At 41.7% G+C, this 21,919-nt stretch overlaps 1 protein-coding gene across 1 annotated transcript; it reads left to right on the forward strand.

Moving 5' to 3' along the window:
- The first annotated feature begins 6 nt into the window (after positions 1-6).
- On the forward strand, positions 7-14,697 carry FEM1B (fem-1 homolog B). The gene is made up of 2 exons (XM_029951269.1): positions 7-453; positions 10,410-14,697. Exons 1-2 carry the CDS (start codon positions 206-208, stop codon positions 12,043-12,045), a joined length of 1,884 nt encoding a protein of 627 aa, XP_029807129.1. The 5' UTR covers positions 7-205; the 3' UTR covers positions 12,046-14,697.
- Positions 14,698-21,919: the final 7,222 nt, after the last annotated feature.

A 21,919-nucleotide genomic window follows, 5' to 3' on the forward strand; every position in this document is an offset into this window, starting at 1 on the left:
GCGGACGTGCCCCCTGCGGCACTCGGCCACCTCCGCGTCTCCGCCCTCCCCGGGCCGCGCTGCTGCCTGGGCGCGGCGGCGGCGACGGCGCCCTGTTGAATGGGCTGTGAGGGCCCGGGTTTGAAGCGCTGGCGAACGCGGCCTCCGGGGGCGCCAGGCAGCAGCAGCGGTGGCGACCAAACGGGTGTTGGAGTTGGCGGCGGCCATGGAGGGCCTGGCTGGCTATGTGTACAAGGCGGCCAGCGAGGGCAAGGTGCTGACCCTGGCCGCCTTGCTTCTCAACCGGTCTGAAAGCGACATCCGCTATCTGCTGGGCTATGTCAGCCAGCAGGGAGGGCAGCGCTCCACGCCCCTCATCATCGCGGCCCGCAATGGGCACGCCAAGGTGGTGCGCCTGCTCTTAGAACATTACCGCGTGCAGACTCAGCAGACGGGCACCGTCCGCTTCGACGGGTAGGTACATCCCAGCCCCTCTCCAAGCGCTCCGAGAGGGGCCTCCCCCCCTCCTTCCCTCTCTCTTCCCAGAGGCATCACTGCTTCCTTTCTGGGCATCCTCCTGCCGCATCCCTGACCGCATCCCTGACCGCTTCATCTCCCGGGGCTGAGACTTCATCCCGTATGTTGCTGCTCATCCTCGTCGGCCCCTACCCCTCATTCCCTCTGTGCGTAAATAGCCACACCTCTGCTTTCATATCTAACTGGTATTCTTCTCCACTAGAGAGCCTGGGAGCAAGTCGTGTGGAGGAGGTTCACCTTTCCAGGTTTACCTTTATCGATGGTGGGGGTCGGAGCCGAGAGCAGAAATTAACGCGGTCAGCAATTAACATAGAAGACTTCGGTTTGACGAGTATTTGGTCACCCCACTTTTACTCCTTCAAGGGGTGGTCCCTTCAGGCGGGTTGCTGGGGGTCTTCATGTCAAAATAAGCTCCTAGAACTCCAGCTTCAGGAGGGTCGTCAGGCAGCCAGACATCCCAAGACACGTTGCTGACCCTTCCACATTGCTCCGCGGAGAGAGAGATGTTGGCTGCAAAAATGGCACTGGTCCTGGTACAGCAGATGATGCTATTGCTAATACACGTTATCTTGTGATATTGGAGGAAACTTGATAGTTTGCTGTTCTTTGAGATGGGGAGTTAAAGTCTAGGTCTAATTGTACTTAGCTTTCGGGTGTGATACTATTTAGCACAAAATTGTCAGGTTTGACAGCGCCTGCTGTGCTGGATGATTACAAAGTGTCTTACAGATTACAAACTTCATTGATTGCATTTGTTTTGGTTCACTGTTGTGTCACTATGTAAGCTCTTCTAGCATTTATTATTATTTTTTTTCCTTTTTGCGGTGGATGTGGCCCAAGCATAAAGATATGTGCCTTTAGTTTCTGTGCTTGAAAACTGCTTGGTTAAAATCATATTGAAAAAGCACTTCTTGATGATGACTAGGGCATTGTAGAATTTTGGTTGATTCTTTTTTACGTAAAGTTTCTTTTTCTGTTTTAGATGAGAAGAAAGAATTATTTAGAGTATTACAGTTTAATGAACCGATAATGGTGGTTAATCTCTGGTGCCACCTCCCTAGACATTAAGAAGATGCTCTTTTTCCTGTTGATTAAAGATGGCAACTTGATTAGTGTTTGCTTTCCCTTCCTGGCTTCTGTATCCTTTCTGCAACTCCCTGCATTCGTACAGCCTTTCCTGCACCCAGAAAAGTGACACAGAATGACCCCGGAACTTCCAGCACCATTGCACTCATATAGGTACATGCATCCTTTGAGATATAACATCTACTGGGAACACTGCAGCTAACGAGCTTGCTGGGACCTGTTCCGAAGACGGGAGAATAGTGGTGAGAAAAAATAGTTTCCTAAAGTATCTGGAAAGGCTTTGCTTCTTGCTGTCTTCCTTACCTATCAAAGAGAAAGCTTTTTGAGATGGAATCAAAAGAACTTGAAATGACTAGAAATATAGGATTGAGCCTGTATAGTGGTTTGTCTTTCCTGGTCTTCTCCACCAGGCAGTGAAATGGAAGAGTTTAGGAGGCAGACTCTTACTGAACTCCTACTGTGTGCCAGGCTCCGTGGTAGGGATTGGGTATGCAGAGGTGAATAACATCACTGTACCACTGTGAAGGAAGACAGTCTAGCGGAGGAGACAGAAATAGATACATAAATGAATAATTGCACTTATAGTTTTAGAAGTCTTTTGGACTCCTAAGGGAGTACAGGAAGAGGGAGTGCTCAGCTTTGCCTGGGGGAATCAGGGAAGGCTTCCTGGGTGAGGTGATGTTTGAGTTGGGTCTTAAAGGAAGTGAAGAAGAGAGGCAACAGCATGGTGAACTTGCAGTGACCAGTGTTTCAGCGTGGTTGTAGGAAGGGGTTCAAGTCGGGGAAATTGAGAAGAGATTGTGGGAGACTGGAGAGTGGTGGAGGCCAGATTTTGATGACCCTTGTGGGGAAATAGTGAGTTGGATTGGTGAGACTGTAGTTGCGAATCGTTCTATCGTTTGAGATTTTGTCAGAGCATTCTTTCTGTTCTTCAGTCTTGTCTTTTTGGTGTGTGGATTGTTACAGTTTCTTTCTGTTCTTCAGTCTCTCTTTTTGGTGTGTGGATTGTTACAGTTATGAATTTATTGGCCACTATGTAAAGGTAGTTGAGAATTTATTAAATGCTTGCAGTGGGCCGAGCCCTATTTGTTACATTTTCTGTGGAGGATACAGAAAAAATACAAGGTTTCCACTTTTGAGGAGCTTACCAGTGAACTAACAAGGGAGCACTGAAGTTCATGGCCACCTTCTTGCCCACTCCTACCACTCTCACTCTGTGAGGTTTTGCAGTTTATTCCAGTCATTTTGACATTTCAGAACTAGATAAAAAAGAGTGTTCTTTGCAAATGTCATGATTTTACTTTGCACGCATTCCAGACATTGTGAAAATGGCCTGAATGCTGTGTTAACAATATGAAGCTTACTCATCCCTGGGGGGCTGGCTCTTTGAGAGGTACTTCGCTAAATCCCCCTTAGGTGCCATTGGCACTTGAGAGCCGTGGCCAGCTGGGGACTCCCGGGTTCTCCCTGCGTGCTGAAGTAGATCAGTGTTTCCTAGTTTAAGTCATAGTTTTTTTGTCAGATTGTTCATTATCCTGTTATTTGCTTGATTTGGTTTTAAAGTTTCACTTCTTATCTTCATTCTAAGCAACCGTTATCTGTATCATTATGGGTTTGATATAGTATGTTTTGTGTGTGTTTGTGAGAGAGAGAGAGACAGAGAGAGAGAGACATTAAATATCTTCTTAAACATTTTTTAAAAGTCTATGTTCTGCCTAAATTTCCAATTATACCTTAGGAAACTAAAGTGGACTCATAATAAAGTCTCAAGGAGGAAGGGACTACCTACCTAGATCAAGCCCCACGGTGAAATCTGAGCCCTTGTTCATATTTTTAGGAGTAACATTTGAGATTATTTTACTTATGGCTTAATATGTGAAGACTGAAACTGACAGGCAAGGAGGCAAGAAAAATTACTTGAGTGGAAATGAAAGATCCTTTATTTGGAGAATGGGAAATTGTTAAGAATGTTACAGAAATGGGACAGAACAGAGGGGAGGTGTCGTGTGACCATGGAATATTGGGCTGGCCTGAGTTCCTAGAGCCTGACTGCTCCGGGCCAGAGTTTGTGGGGGCCCTTGTCCTAAAAGAGGTTTGCTGACATGAATGGGAAGGAGAACAGAACCTCTGGGAATTCTCAGCCTTTTTGTGAGTTCTCTTTTAAAGTCAGTGCTAGTGTGAGTACTTTTAATGTCCTGGTAGAGGACAGGCTTGAGGGCACATCATCATTTGACTTCATTTAAAAGTCATTGCTGGGGAGTATATGTTTTAAGAAATTCCATTTGATCTACTAAATTATTTTAAGGACTTTGGTTAAAATAAAGTATTGATCATTTACATTTAGTGAACTTTTATTTCCATTTCAAATACTTAAACCAGACATTTTTATTTCACATTGAACCCGGAAATAGTTCAGCTTAGTTTTGTGACCAGAAATGTTATCTTTTATTGTGAAATGTTTCTGTCCTCTGATGTGTACATTTTATTGAAAAATGTGAATGTCAGATTATAGTTTCTTGTTATTTATTTATTTACTTACTTAATTTTATTTTATTTTATTTTTTATATAATCTCTACCCCCAACGTGGGGCTTGAGTTTACAACCCCAAGATCAAGAGTCACACTCTCTGCTGACTGAGCCAGCCAGGTGCCCCAGTTTCTTGATTTTTAAAGTAAAATACATAATAGAGAGCTTGCATTGCAATTTGGACGGAGTCTAGAAAGATCATTGTTTTATAGTGCTTCTCCCATATGGACTAAGTACATATTGCATTAATCTTATTATATTTTTATTTTCTGTAATAAATGTGTTTGGTATGTCGTTTTGAGGCAGTCTGTGCTCATAATTGCAGCTGAAGTTTATGGACAAAGGAATGTCATAGATTTTAGGCTTATAATTCCCTTTAATCTATTTAATTTTTTTGTTTAGATACAGAAATTCAACATTTACTAAGGCTAATGTTTCTGAAGGACTAGTCATTTTCTAATACATTCTGCAGTGAATATTTTTGTCCTAAACTATTTATTTACCTAATAAATTTTTTTTTAAGATTTAGTTTAGAGAGAGAGAGAGAGAGAGAGAGAGAGAGAGAGTGAGTGGGGGAGAGATGCAGAGGGAGAGAAAGAGAATCTCTAGCAGATGCCATACTCAGCAAGGAGCTCAACATGGGGCTTTGATCCCATGACCTGAGCCAAAATCAAGAGTTGGGTTCTCAAACTGACTGAGCCACCCAGGTGCCCCTGTCCTAAACTAAAAATTTTAATTGTCTCAATAAAAATAGATAATTGAAACTTTTGTGAGGCTCCTGTCACATCATTATATGGAAAAATATAAATGATTAGGCTATACCATAAAAAGTATTAAACTATTATAAAAAAAACAAACGAAGTATATGCTTATCATTTAATTTTTACTCTTATATCATTAATTCTGGGAAATTTTTGGATGAGAAAAATATTTTAATCACTTTGTCTCTTTTTTTCATCCTTAAAATGGGGGTCTTACATGTCTTGTATGGTTATTGTGAGTTAATGTATGTGAATGCCTATTTTAATGTACAATTTTTGAGTTTCACATGGTTTAGGTTCATGTTCCCAGCATATAATAATCTTATATGTTTAAAGTGCAAGGAAACTGGAGCACATGGGTAGCTCAGTCAGATAAGTATCCGACTTCAGCTCAGGTCATGATCTCATCATTTGTGAGTTTGAGCCCCGTGTCGGGCTCTGTGCTGACAGCCTGGAGCGTCTTCAGATTCTGTGTGTGTCTGTCTGCCTATCTCTCCTCTCTGCCCTCTCCCACCTGCACTCTGTCTCTATCTCTTTCAAAAATAAACACTTAAAAAAAAAAGTGCAAGGAAACATTGAACTATGCAAATGTAACTCTATATTAACTATGTATTAATTTTTGATAGTCTGACAATCAGTTTAAAATGCTGTCTAAAATTAAGTTGTTGAACAATGACATGTATTATGTTTCCTTACATTGGATGCATTTTTTAGCTTTCTAGAGTACTTTTGTGTTTCAATCTCATGTAAACCTTTTGGTTATATATCTGTAAAATAAGCATGATGATAATATTGATCTTGTAGGGTTATTGGGAGGAGGGCATCCTGGGGATTAAAAGAGATACATTGCATGTTGAGTACTTAATACAGTGAGTGCTTGGCACATCGAAAATATTTATTTTAAACTATTTTTCTTTAATTGTGTGTCATTTTTGTTTTTAATTATGCATATTTTTAGTTAAGGTAAAACATTTAGTAAGGTACATAAATGTTAAGTGTACAGGGGCACCTGATGGCTCAGTCAGTTAAGCATCTGACTCCCTCCGTGGTCAGGTCACGGTCCCGTGGTCACGGTCCCGTGGTTCCGTCAGTTAAAGCTCGCCATTGGGCTGTGTGTTGTCAGTGAGGAGCCAGCTTGGGATTCTCTCTCTTCCTCTCTTCTCTGCTCCTCCCCTGCTTGCTCTCTTTCTCAAAATGAATGAATAAACTTAAAAAGTAAAAAAAAAAAAAAAATTGTTTTTAAATATACAATGTAATAAATTTTTAATATGTTTACATCCATGCAAACGCCTTCTAGATCAGTATGCAGGACATTTTTATCACTCAGTTCCCTGGTGCCCTTTCTCCATCAGTTCCTCTCCTTTCCCTTCCCAGAAGTAAAGATTATTCTGACTCCTGGCACCGGATGTTAGTTTTGCCCATACTTGAGCTTCCTATAAAGGGAATCCTAGAGTATACTCATCTCTCTCTTTTTTTGCTTATTACATCATCTGTCTATGAGACTCGTCGGTGTATTTGCATGTATCAGTAGGGTTTTTTTTTTATGCTCTGTAGTATTCCATTGTATGACTCTAAGGCAGCTTATTTATCCTGCACACAGGTAATTGTAGGTGTTTCCAGTGTTTGACTTCTACAAATAAAGCTGCTATGCCCATTTTTATGTGCATATCTTCACTGGTGGATATTCATGTTGATTTTTCTTCAGTATGTGCCAAGGAGTAGAATTTCTGGGTCATGGGGATGGTGTGTTGCTAAACAGTCTTTCCAAAGTGGCTGAAAACAGTACATTCCTACCAACAATGAGAGTTTGAGTTGCTTCCCATCCTGGCCAACACTTAGTACTATCATGTCAGTCTTACTAATTTTATTTTGCCATTCTGGTGGCTGTGTATTGGTAACTCCTGGTTTTAATTTGCATTTCCCTCCTGAGTAATTATCTTGAACATCTTTTCCTATGTTTATTGGTCACTTGACTATCTTCTTTTGTGATGCGTACTCCTTTAGTCTTTCCACCAATTTTTTAGTTGAGTTGTTTGCCTTTTCCTTATTGATTTGTCAAATACATTTAAGGCAAATATCTTCTCCCAGGGAGTGGATTGCATATTCAGTTTCTTCACAATATCTTTTGATGAATTGAAGTTCTTCATTTTAATGAAGTCAAATAAATCCCTTTTTTTTCTATGATTAGTGCTTTATCTGCATTCTGTTTAAGAACTGATCATTAACCTCAAGGTCATTAAGACGGTCTACTTTTTTTTTTTAGAAGCTTTTATTGTTTTGCTTTTCATATAGATGTACGCCACTTCTCTAATTTTTATGCATAGTGTGAGGTAAAAGTCAAGGTTACTTTTTTCCCATACGGATACCTAGTTGCTGTAGGAACATTTTTTTTTTTTTTTGTTAAAAAGACCGTATTTTCTACCTGATTTTCAATGGAGCTTTTGTCATAAATCAAGAGACTGGGGCACCTGGGTGCCTCAGTCAGTTGAACATGTGACTCTGGATTTCGGCTGGGGTCATGATCCCAGGGTCATGGGATTGAGCTCCGCTCAGCATGGAACTGCTGGAAATTCTTTCTCTGTCTCTCTTCCTCTCCTTCTCCCCTGCTTGTGCATGCTCTCTCACAAAAAATAAAATAAAATAAAGAGACTATGTATGTGAATCTGTTCTTGGAGGGTTTTTTTTTTGTTCTATATACTTGTCTATCCTTGTGCCAGTGACACATTATCTTAATTAGTGTGGTTGCCCTTCAACCTGTTTTTTTTTCTTTCAAGATCATCTTGGTCGTTCGAGGCCCATTATTACATTTCTGTATTCCTTTTAGAATTAACTTGTCAATGTCTACCTGTGTGGCTATGCAGGCATGTGCACACACTCTCTCTCTCTCTCGCTCTCTCGCTCTCTCTCACCCTCTCACCCTCTCACCCTCTCACCCTCTCACCCTCTCACCCCTGCTGGGATTTTGATTGGATTGCATTGACTATAGATCATTTTGGCAGAGAATTAACATCTTAACACTATTGAATTTTCTAACTATGACCATGGGATGTTTCTCCATTTATTTAGGTCTCTAATTTATCTCAGGAATATTTTGTAGTTTTCAGTGTAGAGGTCTAATGCATTTTTCATTAGATTTATTGCTAGGTACTGATATCTTCTGATGCTCTTATAAATGATTTTTTTTGAAGTGGAAGAAAAATTTTTTGAACTTTGTATAACCATAACAATAAAAATGTTAATGAATTTTAATTAATCTGAATTGTTTGCAGAAGGTACAGTTGGCGACCATTAAAACTATCACTGATGTAATGTCTCCTCTTTTGGACTTCTACTTTAGTTTTAAAAAAATCAATTAACAAATGACATTTACAAAAAGTAAAATTAAAAAAAAAGAAACTTCAGAAAACTGGTTTTTTCTTTTACGAGGGTTGTCTTCCATACAGTAAAATTCACAGATCTTAAGGGTGCACTTCAGTGAGTTTTTCCCTAAATATCCACTCAGGTGGCCCCTAGCCAGGTCAAGGTACAGGACATTTCCAGAGCCTTCCGCCTCTTCCCAGTCAGTCATACACCCTTTCCCATAGGTCCTTATTAGTGAGAAGACTTTTGTGTCATTTTGTGTCATTATGTGAAACTGAAGCAGTAACTGCTTGAATTATTATAAAGTGGATCTTTTCAGCAGAAAACACCGATGGTGTTTTGGGGGTGTTGTTAATTGGAGTTAAACTATGATGTTTATATTATACTAGAGGAATTATACTCTTTCATCTCATGGGTGATGTAATTTGACCTGTGTTATAACATAAGGTTGTATAATGAGCTCAGCAGTGAGGTTTTTGATATAGATACTTAATTGTTCTAGTAAATATTGGTTTTGTTTGACCTTTTCCCTTAACACTTCCAAGTATACTTATTTTAGTGGTTTAAGCCCAGTAGATCAAATATCTGCAGCAAAAATCTACATTTTAGGTCTGATGCTCAGTAATGGGAAAAAAATTGAGAAATTGAGATTGGGGAAAAATTACAGGTAAAAAGACAGGCAAGATTGGCCTCCTTGCAAGTCTGATTTTATATAAGTAGTGAACCTAGTGTATATCAGACAGTAAGTAAGTAGTCACTACGAAGCCAAAAAGTGCAAACACAGACCGAAGGTCAGGGAAGCTGCCCTCTTGTTTTCACAAAAATTCTAATTGTTCCCTGCTGTTAATATTTTCCCCCAGTGGTTTAGTTGAGGAACGTACATAAACCCCTAATATACAGACGTATATACATACATATTTTAAATTTTTTACATAAAAAAATTTTTTTTGAGGGAGCTTGTATGTCCATGCACAGGTGCACAAGCAGGGGAGGGGAGTGGGAGGGAGAGAATCTTAAGCAGGCTCCGTGCTCAGTGTGGAGGCAGACTTGGGGCTCTAGCCCATGAACTGTGAGATCACACCCTGAGCTGAAATCGAGTTGGACACTTAACCAACTGAGCTACCCAGGCCCCCCTTGAGACATCTCTCTGTCTATCTATCTATCTAAATATTTATTTAGTTTTGAAAGAGAGAGAGCACAAGCAGGGGAGGGGCAGAGAGAGAGGGAAACACAGAACCTAAAGCAGGCTCCAGGCTCAGTTGCCAGCACAGAGCCCTATCTGGGGCTTGAACCCACGCACGAACCTGAAGTGAAGTTGACCGGTTAACCCACTGAGCCACCCAGGCACCCCAGAGACTTTTAAATTGGAGTATAACAGATGGAGAGAAATGCACTAGTTGAAAATGTTTCTTTCAGAAAGTGGACATATTTGTTTAATAAAGTTTCTTTTGTGCTTCCTCCCACTCTATACTCCCCTTAAAAGTAAATCGTATCCTTCTGACTTCTAACACCACACATTGGTATATACATGTAGTAATATATGTACTATGTTTGGTCGACTTTTGCTCAGCGTTATGTTTATGTGATCCTTCCATATTGTTTAGAGCGGGAATATTTTTCATTCTCATTGCTCTGGTAGAAGTATAATATTTGATTAGCTTAGATAATCTTAGGAAAAAATGATCGGCGTAAATCCTTGTTTTCCTAACACAGTTTTCTAACATGACATTAATGTAGGGATTAGGGTAGTGTTCTTACTGACGTATCGAGAGAAACTGTGGTCCTGGGGGATCATGGGAAGGAGGAACGTGCTTTTTCTTAAGAGGCAGTGTATCAATTGGGTAGTAAAAACATTACAAGCCTCCGTACATTTCCTCCGTGTTTCTGAAATGTACTTACTTTTACTAGTAAAAAATTGGTGATTTTTCTTTTTAGGGCTACATACTTTAGTAATAACAGTAATGGCTGACATTTATTGAGCTTATACAAGGCAGAAGGCAACGTGCTTGACTTCACTTACCTGATTTTATTTTCACACAAACATGTTTTATTAACATTCCGTAGATTGAGCTTTTGGCGGTGCAAGTGAATACATTCTCGAAACTTCTGTTAGGGCATGTGGCCTCCATTTTCTGACGGTTTGTTCTTGTCATGAACAGGTATGTCATTGATGGAGCCACCGCTCTTTGGTGTGCAGCGGGAGCCGGACATTTTGAAGTTGTTAAACTTCTAGTCAGCCATGGAGCCAACGTGAACCACACCACAGTAACCAACTCGACCCCGCTGCGGGCAGCGTGCTTTGATGGCCGACTGGACATCGTCAAGTACTTGGTTGAAAATAATGCCAACATCAGCATTGCCAACAAATACGACAACACCTGCCTGATGATCGCAGCATACAAGGGACACACTGACGTGGTCCGATACCTTTTAGAACAACGTGCCGATCCCAACGCCAAAGCACACTGCGGAGCCACGGCACTGCACTTCGCAGCCGAGGCCGGCCACATAGATATTGTGAAAGAGCTGATAAAATGGCGTGCTGCGATCGTGGTGAACGGCCATGGGATGACGCCGTTGAAAGTAGCTGCCGAAAGCTGTAAGGCCGACGTCGTCGAGCTGCTGCTCTCCCATGCGGACTGCGACCGGAGGAGTCGGATCGAGGCTTTGGAACTCCTGGGTGCCTCCTTCGCGAATGACCGCGAGAACTACGACATCATGAAGACGTACCACTATTTATATTTAGCCATGCTGGAGAGGTTTCAAGATGGTGACAACATTCTGGAGAAAGAGGTTCTCCCACCAATCCATGCTTACGGGAACAGAACTGAATGTAGAAACCCTCAGGAGCTGGAATCCATTCGGCAAGACAGAGATGCTCTTCATATGGAGGGCCTGATAGTTCGGGAACGGATTTTAGGTGCTGACAACATTGATGTTTCCCATCCCATCATTTACAGGGGAGCCGTTTATGCGGATAACATGGAATTCGAACAGTGTATCAAGTTGTGGCTGCACGCCCTGCACCTGAGACAGAAAGGCAACAGGAATACCCACAAGGATCTTCTTCGCTTCGCTCAGGTCTTCTCACAGATGATACATTTGAATGAAACGGTGAAGGCCCCAGACATAGAATGTGTTTTGAGGTGCAGTGTTTTGGAGATAGAACAGAGTATGAACAGAGTAAAAAATATCCCAGATGCTGATGTCCACAGCGCTATGGACAATTATGAATGTAATCTCTACACCTTTCTGTATTTAGTGTGCATCTCTACCAAAACACAGTGCAGTGAAGAAGATCAGTGCAAAATTAACAAGCAGATCTACAACCTGATTCACCTTGACCCCAGAACTCGGGAAGGTTTCACCCTGTTGCATCTAGCGGTCAACTCGAACACCCCGGTTGATGATTTCCACACCAATGACGTCTGCAGCTTTCCTAATGCACTCGTCACCAAGCTCCTGCTGGACTGCGGTGCGGAGGTGAACGCAGTAGACAATGAGGGGAACAGTGCCCTCCACATTATCGTTCAGTACAACAGGCCCATCAGCGATTTTTTAACCTTGCACTCTATCATCATTAGCCTGGTTGAAGCTGGCGCTCACACTGACATGACCAATAAACAGAATAAGACTCCGCTAGACAAAAGTACAACTGGGGTATCTGAGATACTACTTAAAACTCAAATGAAGATGAGTCTCAAGTGCCTGGCTGCCCGAGCAGTTCGGGCTAATGACATTAACTACCAAGACCAGATCCCCAGAACTCTTGAAGAGTTTGTTGGATTTCATTAAGTGACTGGATATGTAAAATCGTTTAATGTGGTGCTAAAAAGTAAAGGATTTTAATCACAGACAATAGAATTATGTGTTCATAAATTCTACTTTCCTTTCCACTACCCTTCCTCCCTGCCCATCCTTCCTTAGTTCTGTCTTTGGTCTTTTTGCCTCATGATGGTAATTGATCTCAAATACACTTTAAACAAAGCCACGTTGTTTAGGTGTAACCTGTAAGGTTTCTGGGTATTGGTCACTTAACCTTTCTGTCCTTCCTTCATTTTCTTCTTTCTTTCTTTTCTTTCTTAATTGAAGTATAATTGAGATACATTATATTCGTTTCAGGTGTATAACATAATGATTCGACATTTGTATTGTTTTTAAAGGAATGAATATACGATATTTTGTTATGTAACAAGGGACGTTTATGATTTGAAGTGGATGTTTTAAAAACTGCCTACAAAAGTATTTCTGTTAAGTCTGTGTCAGCATGTTATCCTTGCAGCAGTTTTGAGGATTTCATGAAGAAAAACAACTGAAAAGGACCATTAAAAGTCCCGGGACACCCAGGGGGTCTGTATGTGCCAACCTGTTGCAGGTGGTTTTCATTCTTCCAATATTTATGTGGAGTGATACCGCACATCGTAATTTCGGGAGGATTTCAAAAAAATACAGCTGCGGATTAATCTGGAAATGTGCTAATCTCTTAGTAGTCATAAATTTCTGAAGTTAAATCCATTGAAATTATTACATTATTCTGGGTGGTCACAGTCTTAAAGCAATTTTTCAGAGGATATGGATGGACCATTTGCTGTTAGGCTTAAACTCTAAAACTCTGGTCTCTGTTTTCATGTAACTTCTCTAAATTGCAGCAGTCTGCATTTGAACTCAGCTCACAGACATGTAAAAATTATGAGTACTGTGTTTTCTTATGAAACAAATTGTCATAATATAGTTCTACATTCTACTTCTGTCCCACTCTCCCTTTCCTCCTGTGTGGTCTCTTTTAAAACGTGGAAACTACTTTTCCAGAAGGCACTGTTTGTGCCCTCGAGTAAGGCACATACGTTATGATGGATGAAAAGGGACGAGGATGTTTGCAATTTTTTCACTGTCTACTTTGTCCCTTATAACTCGTAGAAAAATCACTAGTGTGGTATAGGAAATGAGATGTTTTTGATGATAAAAATAATTTGCAGCGCTGTGTGGACGGCATTTCTGTCTGAGAGCTGAAAGTTCAACCGTAGAATGTCACTGACTCTGACCGGCTGTGCGGAGGTGTTTTTGTTTGGTTTTGTTCTGTTTCCTTTTGTTTTGATGGCAGCATTTGAACTGCCAGACTGAAAGAGTATATTCTGTGATTATCTTTTAAGCATCACAGAAATTCAAGTAAAGGGGCTACACCTATTTCTATTGATGTTAAAAACGATAAAGTAAAATGAGCTATATCTGTATTTTCTCTCTAGTGCCAAACGAATGCCTTAGCTCCTCCTCGTGCATGGTACTGTAAGTGAAGGCCTGCAGCTTTTTTCTCTTTAATGAAAAACATGATGATATAGTCACATCAGCTGTAAACTCAAAAAACACAAACCCCAAACCGGTATGGTTTCAACGAGCATTTTACGTATGCATATTGTTCTGTGAAGTAAAAGAGAAGGTTGCCGTTGGAACAGTGTAAAACATAATGACCAAGCCAAAATTAGCACCTAGGGCCTTAAATAAAGTAGACCCCCCACAAAGTGAAATAGTTGGAAGGGTGGGAGGGATTGGAAGGTGGGAACCTTGAAAACTTTTTCCCCTAAGGATGCAAGATCCTTTCATGGCCACTGTCATTACACTTCATGTTCCTCTCGCTTCAGCAAGGAACTCTTTGATGGCAAATTCTGTCATGGTAATATATTTCTGTTTTCCTAACCTGAGGTCTCTACAAGGAGGGTTTTTAGGATGGTTTAAAGGGAGACATTTGAATGAACCCTAATTCGAAAATTATTGGCCTTGATCCTTCCCGTGCGAGTCAATACTGTACCTTGCTCTTGGCAACTCTCATGGCCTGAAAGAGAAAACGCACGTCCCCAAGGTGAGTGAAGCACACCTCTCCCACAGCTTAGAGCAGACCCCGTGTTTTAGACATCAAGGCTCGGGTCCGAAGAAGGGCTCTGATACTTGGTGTGCAGGTGGTTCCATCATTAATGTGTATGATTTTTAAACACCAAAACTTACACGACCAGCTAATGTTGCATGTTTTAAAAACCATTTCATCCCTTTGGCTCCCAGGACCAGCACTCTATTTTAGATATTACGTATTCATGAAATGAGGATAATGATTGTATGTACGTATTCAGACGTCAAAATGTAATGACCGTGCTTTGGGGAAGGGATGCCTGGTAGAGCGCGGCTGCTGAGCGCAGTGCTGACGGTAGGAGAGCAGGAAGACCGCGGGGTGACCTGTGAGCGCTGCTAATGGTAACGCACGTTCCTACTGTGGTGTCGCAGTGCATCGTGTACTCGGCGGCTGAGGATCTAATTCTGTCTTGTAAAATAAATCCAAATATGTATTGTGAAACCTCTGTATAAAGCCATTCTTGAAACAAGTGATCTACATGCCTGTTTTATTTGTTTTTGGTAAGAGTTATTTTAAATACATTTAGCCAAATCCTTCCCAAGCTTAAATTTTGTGTGTGTTTAAAAAAATTATTATTATTATTTTTTTAGGAAAATGAATCGGTAAGAAAGGTCATAGTTCTGTCTCTTAGCTCATGAGAACTCTAGGCTGTCTCCATTTTCCAGCCACTTTTGTCACTTTCTGTTTATTATTGGTGGAAGTAGGCTTCAGATTGTAAGGCTTCCTTGATAATAGTACAAATTCAGTCAAAACTTCTTTGTCTTGCTCAGTAACTGTCCTATAAATTTGGTTGAACGGGAGGCCCAGGAGGATGAATACCTAGGCAAGCCGGGTGAATTTAGGTGGGTATTACGCTTTTATTTAGGAATTGGTGACATGGAACCCTTGAATTTAGGTCACTGTTCAACTCCAGGAACGGGGCAGCAGACCCACCCCCTCACCTGTAAAGAAGGGGGAAGGTTTGATGTGAGAGCTCAGACACAGCGTGGCTCTTCTCAGTCTACCCCGGACCGCCCCGGCAGGCCACGGTCCCACCGCCTTAAGGCTCTTTGCTGTGGGAATTTCAGACAGACAAACCAAAATGCAAGCTTTGCTCTTGCTTGTTTCTGGGAATGGTTTTGTTTCCGTGTACTAATAGTCGATTAATAACTGATAATTAGGGGAAACCTAGAGAGGTATGATAGCGCTGTTTGAAGTAACAAACAATTTGGGGGCCGCAGCTCCCTAAGTATCAAGTCTGTATTGGACGTGTGTTTTTTAACATTATGATCCTGAGGGAAGAACACCCTGTCCCCAGTCTCCACTGCAGTTGAGGCAGCTACTTTACAGATGAGACCATTTTGGATTATTCGTGCAGAAACTTTTCTTTTTGGGAATGGGGCAGGGTGAGGAGGGAGTTGCTGGCCCTTGGATTACAGTGTGCTGGGTATAGAAGCAGCCAGTGATTGAACTAGCGAGTAGATGGATAAAAGTAGAAAGGACTTTGTTTTTATGGTAGATGTTCTGTAGAAACCTTAACTGTTCCTTTTTTAGTCTAGCCAGAAGTATCTGTGTACAGCTGACTCCTGCTTTCCTCACTGACTATGTTGTAACATTGAGATGGATTGAAGAAAACAAAACTCTGCCTTTCGCTCTATGGAAAGTTACCAGTCCGTAAGATGTTAAGTGGCGTGTGTCTCCACTCTGCAAATGCACAGCTCTGCTCTGGATACCCTCTCTGGAAGGTAGAAAGCTCCTAGTTACGTATGGCATGGTGCAGGGTTTGCTCATCCGTGTCTGGCAGACTTGCCCAGGTCTTTGTGTGGGCTGGGTTGTACGTACAGCATCCTCTCTCCCAAATATGGGATCTGAAATAAATACACTGATAGTGATGGTAGATACATTAATTTTTAAAACTGTAAAGTAAATGTGGTCTCTAGTCCTAGGTTTGTGGTGTGTTCGTTTGTGTTAATGTGCAGGGAAGGGACATTGACTTGATGGTTATGGGGAGTGTATCTTGATGTGTATACAGGGGTGAGTATTGCTAAATTATTAACAGCTTTTCATTTAGGGGTGAGTCATGTGATGAGTGGCCTAATATCAGCAAAATGAAGGAGCAAAGATGCAAGCTTTGCCCAGTGATGAAGCAAACAAGGTTTTGTAACTGTTTTTTATCAGGTGTTGTAAAATTTGCGCATGGCTTTTTTTGTTGTGGCTTCTTAGCAATTGGTAGAGGAGAAAAGAGGAGGAAAACCCCTCAGCTTTGCTAACCAATCTTTTCAGAGGTACATAGTTGGGGAGTAAAATCTGAATGGCCTAATTTGTTGAGAAGATCCGATCCTTTATAATAAATAATCTGCCCCGTCCTGTAATCCTCCGTGTAGAGGAGCTACATTGTTGTATTCTAGTGATTCACTGTGATTTGTAACAAACCAGTGATGTCATTCTCTTGCGCACTTTTGTCAAACCATTTACGTGACTTTAATAAACATAGTAAACTTGCTGACTGCACCAGAGGTCTGTTAGTGATTATATTGCATGACATTTTCTGTTTGAGTTTGACATGTAGAATCATTTTTAATTTCGTGGCAATTGACAGTCCAAATAGCCCAGCTAATTTGAAACTAACAATATTGCTGTGTAAAAGGGAAATAAATGGTGTTTGTGTTCAGTAAATGTTTGAAAAAAAAAAAAAACCAACAAAAAAACCTGCCTTGCAGTTTGTGTCTTTATTGTTCAGTGTGTCTTAGTTGAGATGCTCTTTTGTTGAATTCATTCAAAAAAGAGCTGTCAGAGTTAAATGTGGCTGGGGAAGAATTCAGATCGTAAACAAAACAATGCCCCTCTCCTCTCTACCTGCCTCCCTCCCATGTGGACTCTCAGAGGGCTCTCACTATTACTAGTATTTTGGAATAGCTTCCCAGAATTTTTCTGTGCATATATATTTTTTTCTCCTTTTCATTTTTTAAAAATGCAAATGGACTTTTTCCAATGTTATTCTGCATCTTCTCTTTTTCATTTCATGTATCTTAGACTGTTTCATTTTGGTATGTGGTGGTTTGGGGTTTTTTTTTAAAACAACTTTATAGATTTAATTCTATGGGTGGGTTTAACATTTATTTAGCCAGATATTGTTGTTGGACTTCTAGGTTTTCAGTTTACTGAGACTCCAAATAATGCTTCAGTGAACATCCTTGTATACTATGTTAATAGAACAAATTCATTCCTAGCACGGGAATTTCTGGTTTAGTGACTCAATATTTAAAATTTTGATAGAGGTCATTTAATTGCCTTCCATCTACCTACACTCTTACTGACCTCAGATTTTACCTAATCATTTAGTTTTTGCTAAGGTGATTAATGAAAAATAGTATTTCATGGTTTTGATTTGTGTTCTTTTATTATGAATGGGCTTGACACTTTCATATATTGACTGACCCAATTGTATTTCTTTCGCTTGCTTTTGGGTTGTGGTCTTTTTCTTACTAGTTAGAAATTCTTTGGAAGTTTAAGGAGATTTTTCTCTGTCATAGGTCACAGTTTGTAGTTTGTTTTTTATTTTGAATATAGTTGTTTTTATATCAGAAGTTTACATTTTTATGCAGCCAAATGTATAATTTTTTAAAATGGATTTTGAGTTTTGTATCTTGCTTGTAAGGTTGTTTCCATTCCAAGATCATGAATCTTTTTTATCCGTGTTTTCTTCTAATGCTTTTATGGCTTCTCCCTTCCGTGTTTCCTCTCCCTTCTTTGTCCCCTCCTCCTCCTCCTCTTCTTTTATCTCCCTGGGGGGCACCTGCATGGCTCAGTCGGTTAAGCATCTGACTCTTGATTTCCGCTCAGGTTTGTGAGATAGGCTCAGGTTCTAGGGATGGAGCCCTGTGTTGGGCTCCCTCACTGACAGCGAGGAGCCTGCTTGGGGTTCTCTTCCTCCCTTCCTCCTTGCCCCTCCCCCATTCATGCACTCTGGTTCTCTCTTTCTCTCTCAAAATAAATAACCATTAAAATAAATAAATCTTTTATCTACCTGGAATTTTTTTGATGTAAGGATCCAGATAGCCAAGGACCTCCTTAATTATGTTCCACTGATTTTAATCATAAACTAAATTCCATTATGTAGTTTGATCTTTTTCTGGGTTCTCTGTTTTATTCTGTTGAGCTCACAGTCTGGTGGACTGTGGATTATTGCCAAGGCTCTATCATTTATGAGCTCTGTGACCTTAGATAAGTTACTTTTCTATGGAAGCCTTCGTTTCTGTAAATTGGGACAATCATAGCTTGGACTGTGATGAGCAAATGCGAGAATCAGGGTGCTTACCTCACAGTAACCAAGTGCTCGCGTGTGGTGAAGTGCTGGCTAGTGTTACGGATTCACACTAGTGGGGCTCATAGTTCATTTGTCTTCTTTGGGGAAGGGGATATTGGTGTTTTTTTTTTTTTATCGTAGGCTTATTTTTCCAGATGAATTTTGGTGTCCCATCACGTTGAAAGAGGATTTTGTTGAGCATTGAGTTAAGAGATGAATTTAGGAAGACTTGCTGTCTGTAAGTGGGAGCCTTTTCATCCAAAGGAGAAAGGGTGCCATTTAGTGACGCTTTAGGTCTCTTAGAGAGTCAGTTCTTTTAAATAAAGTTCGTGCAAATATATTCCTTTTATTACTAGGTTCCTTGTTTATCTTGTGGATAGGAGCTTTTTTCCAATCACATATACTTCTAAATGTTAGTGTTTTTACATAGGCATTTTAATGGATTGCCTTTTTTGAAAAATGAAATTTTTCATTGCTTCTTTGGGATGTTGCAGATACACTAATCATTTATAAGTAAAGCTTATTTTGGCTTCTTATTTCAGTATTCGTATTCTGTATTTTTTTCATGTGCCTAATTAACGTTGGTTAAGATTATCCAAAGAGTATTAAATGATGGCACGTGTTTGTTTTCATATTTAGGTTTAGGGTCCCTTTATAAAGACCTGAAAAAACCGTGTGGTTCAAGTCTCTCATTTTATATCTGAGGATGTAGACTCAGTGGTTTGTCCGTGCAAGGTCCCACGAGGAGTGTCCGAGCCCAGGGTCAGCTCTGAGCAGGGTGCGTTCACTTGCACACTTGGGCTGGGACGAGCACAGGTCCCCTCAGCGCCCTCCCCACTCTGTGCTTGCCTGTAATACCCAGCCGGACTCTGGAAACCGTCCAGACAAACTCTAAACCGTTTTGTTCCCCGCTGTGTTTCAAGGAATGACTGCTCTGTTAAAGTAGCAGACGATCAGACTAAAGAAAGTACTGGCAGTAATCTGTTTCATCAGGTACTTCCATCTAGAAAATGCCTGTGTGAGAGTAAATTTCGGGTGGTTCATAAAAGACTTGGCATGCTGGCGAGCTTAGACAAACCCGCTCTAATTTCGCTGTGCTTTGTACCCGTGAGGTGCCTGGTCCGTGTGGAGCGCAGTACTGGGGCGTGTCCCGGCCTCCAGCGGACACCCTCCACCAGGGATGCCGTGCAAAGTGAAGAAAACTGGTCCTTGCCCTTGACAAGCTTGTCATCTAGCCAGATGCCCCTATTTGGAATCCGATTTTCTATTTTTCCTCAGATCTTAATTTTTATTTCCCAGATAAAAGTTTTTGATGTTACCTTTTGACTCTGGCTTGGGCCATTTTCTGAAAACGTTTCAGAAAACCATGTCATTTGAGTTGTTGCTTGTCATGTTTTTCTGTAGCACCAGGGAGATAAGGGCAAAGGGTGTGCGCAGCTGATTGAGAAAGGATGAATCCATTAGGGAACGGTGCCCCCTTTTTCAAGAAGACGTTTTCCGGCTCTTACCTTACGTTGAACCTCGTGAGTTTTCTGGGTACATTTTAGCCTGTACCTTACTGATAAGCTGCAGAGCCCAGGTGCCGGGCTTCTAACCCCCCCTCCACGCTTAACTATCAAAACTCCTCCGTTCCTGTTTCCGTGTCCGTTTGGAGCATGGTGTCCTACTTTAGTGTGATGTCAGAGCTAGCGGAGTAGGAGTGACACGCGAGCGCCGGCACGTTTTGGTATGGTCTGCTACGCTGACTGCCCTCTGCAGAGTCTAGTTGATGTTAATACTCCTATTAGATAATTTTTTGAGATTTCAAAAAACTGTAAAGAGTGCAGAATAAAGAGCTGACATGACCTTAACTGGAGGTGGAAACGAAGGACGACATGGTCGTGAGTGGACACAGGAGACCGCCCACCTCCGAGAGCTGTGTGAAGTCACCCAAGGCGTGTCTGGGGGCTGCAGAGACCTGGCCACTTCCTGTTTGGGGTGAGGTGTGGTTGCAGTGAGTCAGGCAGGCAAAGGAGCACGGTTAAGCTGGCTGTTTCTCTTACAGGCTGCTTGGCCCCCTGGGGCCTGAATCGGGGGAATGATCGCTCTCTAGAAGTCTAGTTTTGTATTCCAGGAGAGCACTGATGCTAAATGCTGATGGGGACAGCAACTTGTCTCTTAAAGACCTCTAGGAAAGGCCGGTTTTGTACCTTCTGTTGGAAGCCCTTCTCCTTTTATTCTCTCTCTCGGTTGTGTTTGCATTAGCACTTGGCGCCTTCCACCTGAGAGCTAGCCTGTGCCCCAAGGGCAGCTGAGGAAGGCTCCACTGTTTAAGAAACTGAAGTGAAGTCTAGAGAACAAGAGGATATTGTGCCTCTAGATTGCCGGTTCTATAAATTTAATGTGCTTAGAGTGACCTCACAGAAATCGGACCCGTGAGGTCTGGGGTAGAACTCAGTCTGTGGTTCTGATCAGGGCGGCCGTGGAATCCCGCCCGAGAAGCTCAGCTCTGGATAGACGATCTGCTCCAGGAGGCACAGTCTGCCCTCCAAGCTTACTTGCCCACCCCATCTGATGCCAGAAAGCAGCAGCTGGCCTGAACTGAGAGACACCAGCATTGATGGCCGCATCACTGTGGGACACTGGGCAGTGACGGCACAGGACTTAAGGCCTTTCTTGAGTCTACCCAAGGCCTACACTTCAGCTTCTGCGTCTTTTCTGAGCGCCTACCTCCACCCCCTACGTCAGAGCAGCAGTGAGACCTCCTAGAACATCGCCCACGATTCACTTCACAACTCCTGTGTCTCTCCTCTCCGAGACAGGGAGCCCAGAACTAGGAAGTCCTGAAAATCCATGGACGGAATTCTGAAATGATCTTCCATTGGTGTTTGGTTTATAAGTGTCAAACCTCGCTCCTAGGCACTTGTTTGCTATAGGCTTGCTCGCGCAGGTGTCCTGTGGCCACCTGAAAGTCAAAGCCGCTTGTTTAGAGTAGCGTCTAGGTTGCTGGCAATGCTTTTAAAAGACGGAACCATTTTTAAAAAGTTGGTTACACTTCATGTTAGCACTCTGAGTTCAGCCCTTAGTTCCATCATAAATATTCTTAACTACAGAATAGAGCGTTGCTAACAATATCCATCTGTGAGCCACAATATGAATTTTATGTTGATTTGCAGTTGCATTTTGGGCTGCTTGCCACTAATTGCCAAAACTGTTTCAGAGACTGCTATTCGTCTCTCTTCCAGACAATAGCAAATGTGGTCAACTTCTCCAAGAGTCCCCTTGGGGCTCTGGAGACCCAGAAATCTATAGCAAATCCACAGCAGATCCCACTCTGGAGACTCCTTGGACAAGAAAGTCTTCCCTGCTCCAGGCTGGAGTCGGGCTAACTTGAACATTGTGATGACAGCATGGTGCCCATTACTCATCAATGGAAGGTCACCTGTGCGTGTTGACTAAGCCCTTATTTGTTTCCCAGCCTATATGTTGACCTCGACTCAGCACAT

The sequence above is a fragment of the Suricata suricatta genome, chromosome 9, assembly GCF_006229205.1.
Source record: "Suricata suricatta isolate VVHF042 chromosome 9, meerkat_22Aug2017_6uvM2_HiC, whole genome shotgun sequence".
Lineage (NCBI taxonomy): Eukaryota > Metazoa > Chordata > Mammalia > Carnivora > Herpestidae > Suricata > Suricata suricatta.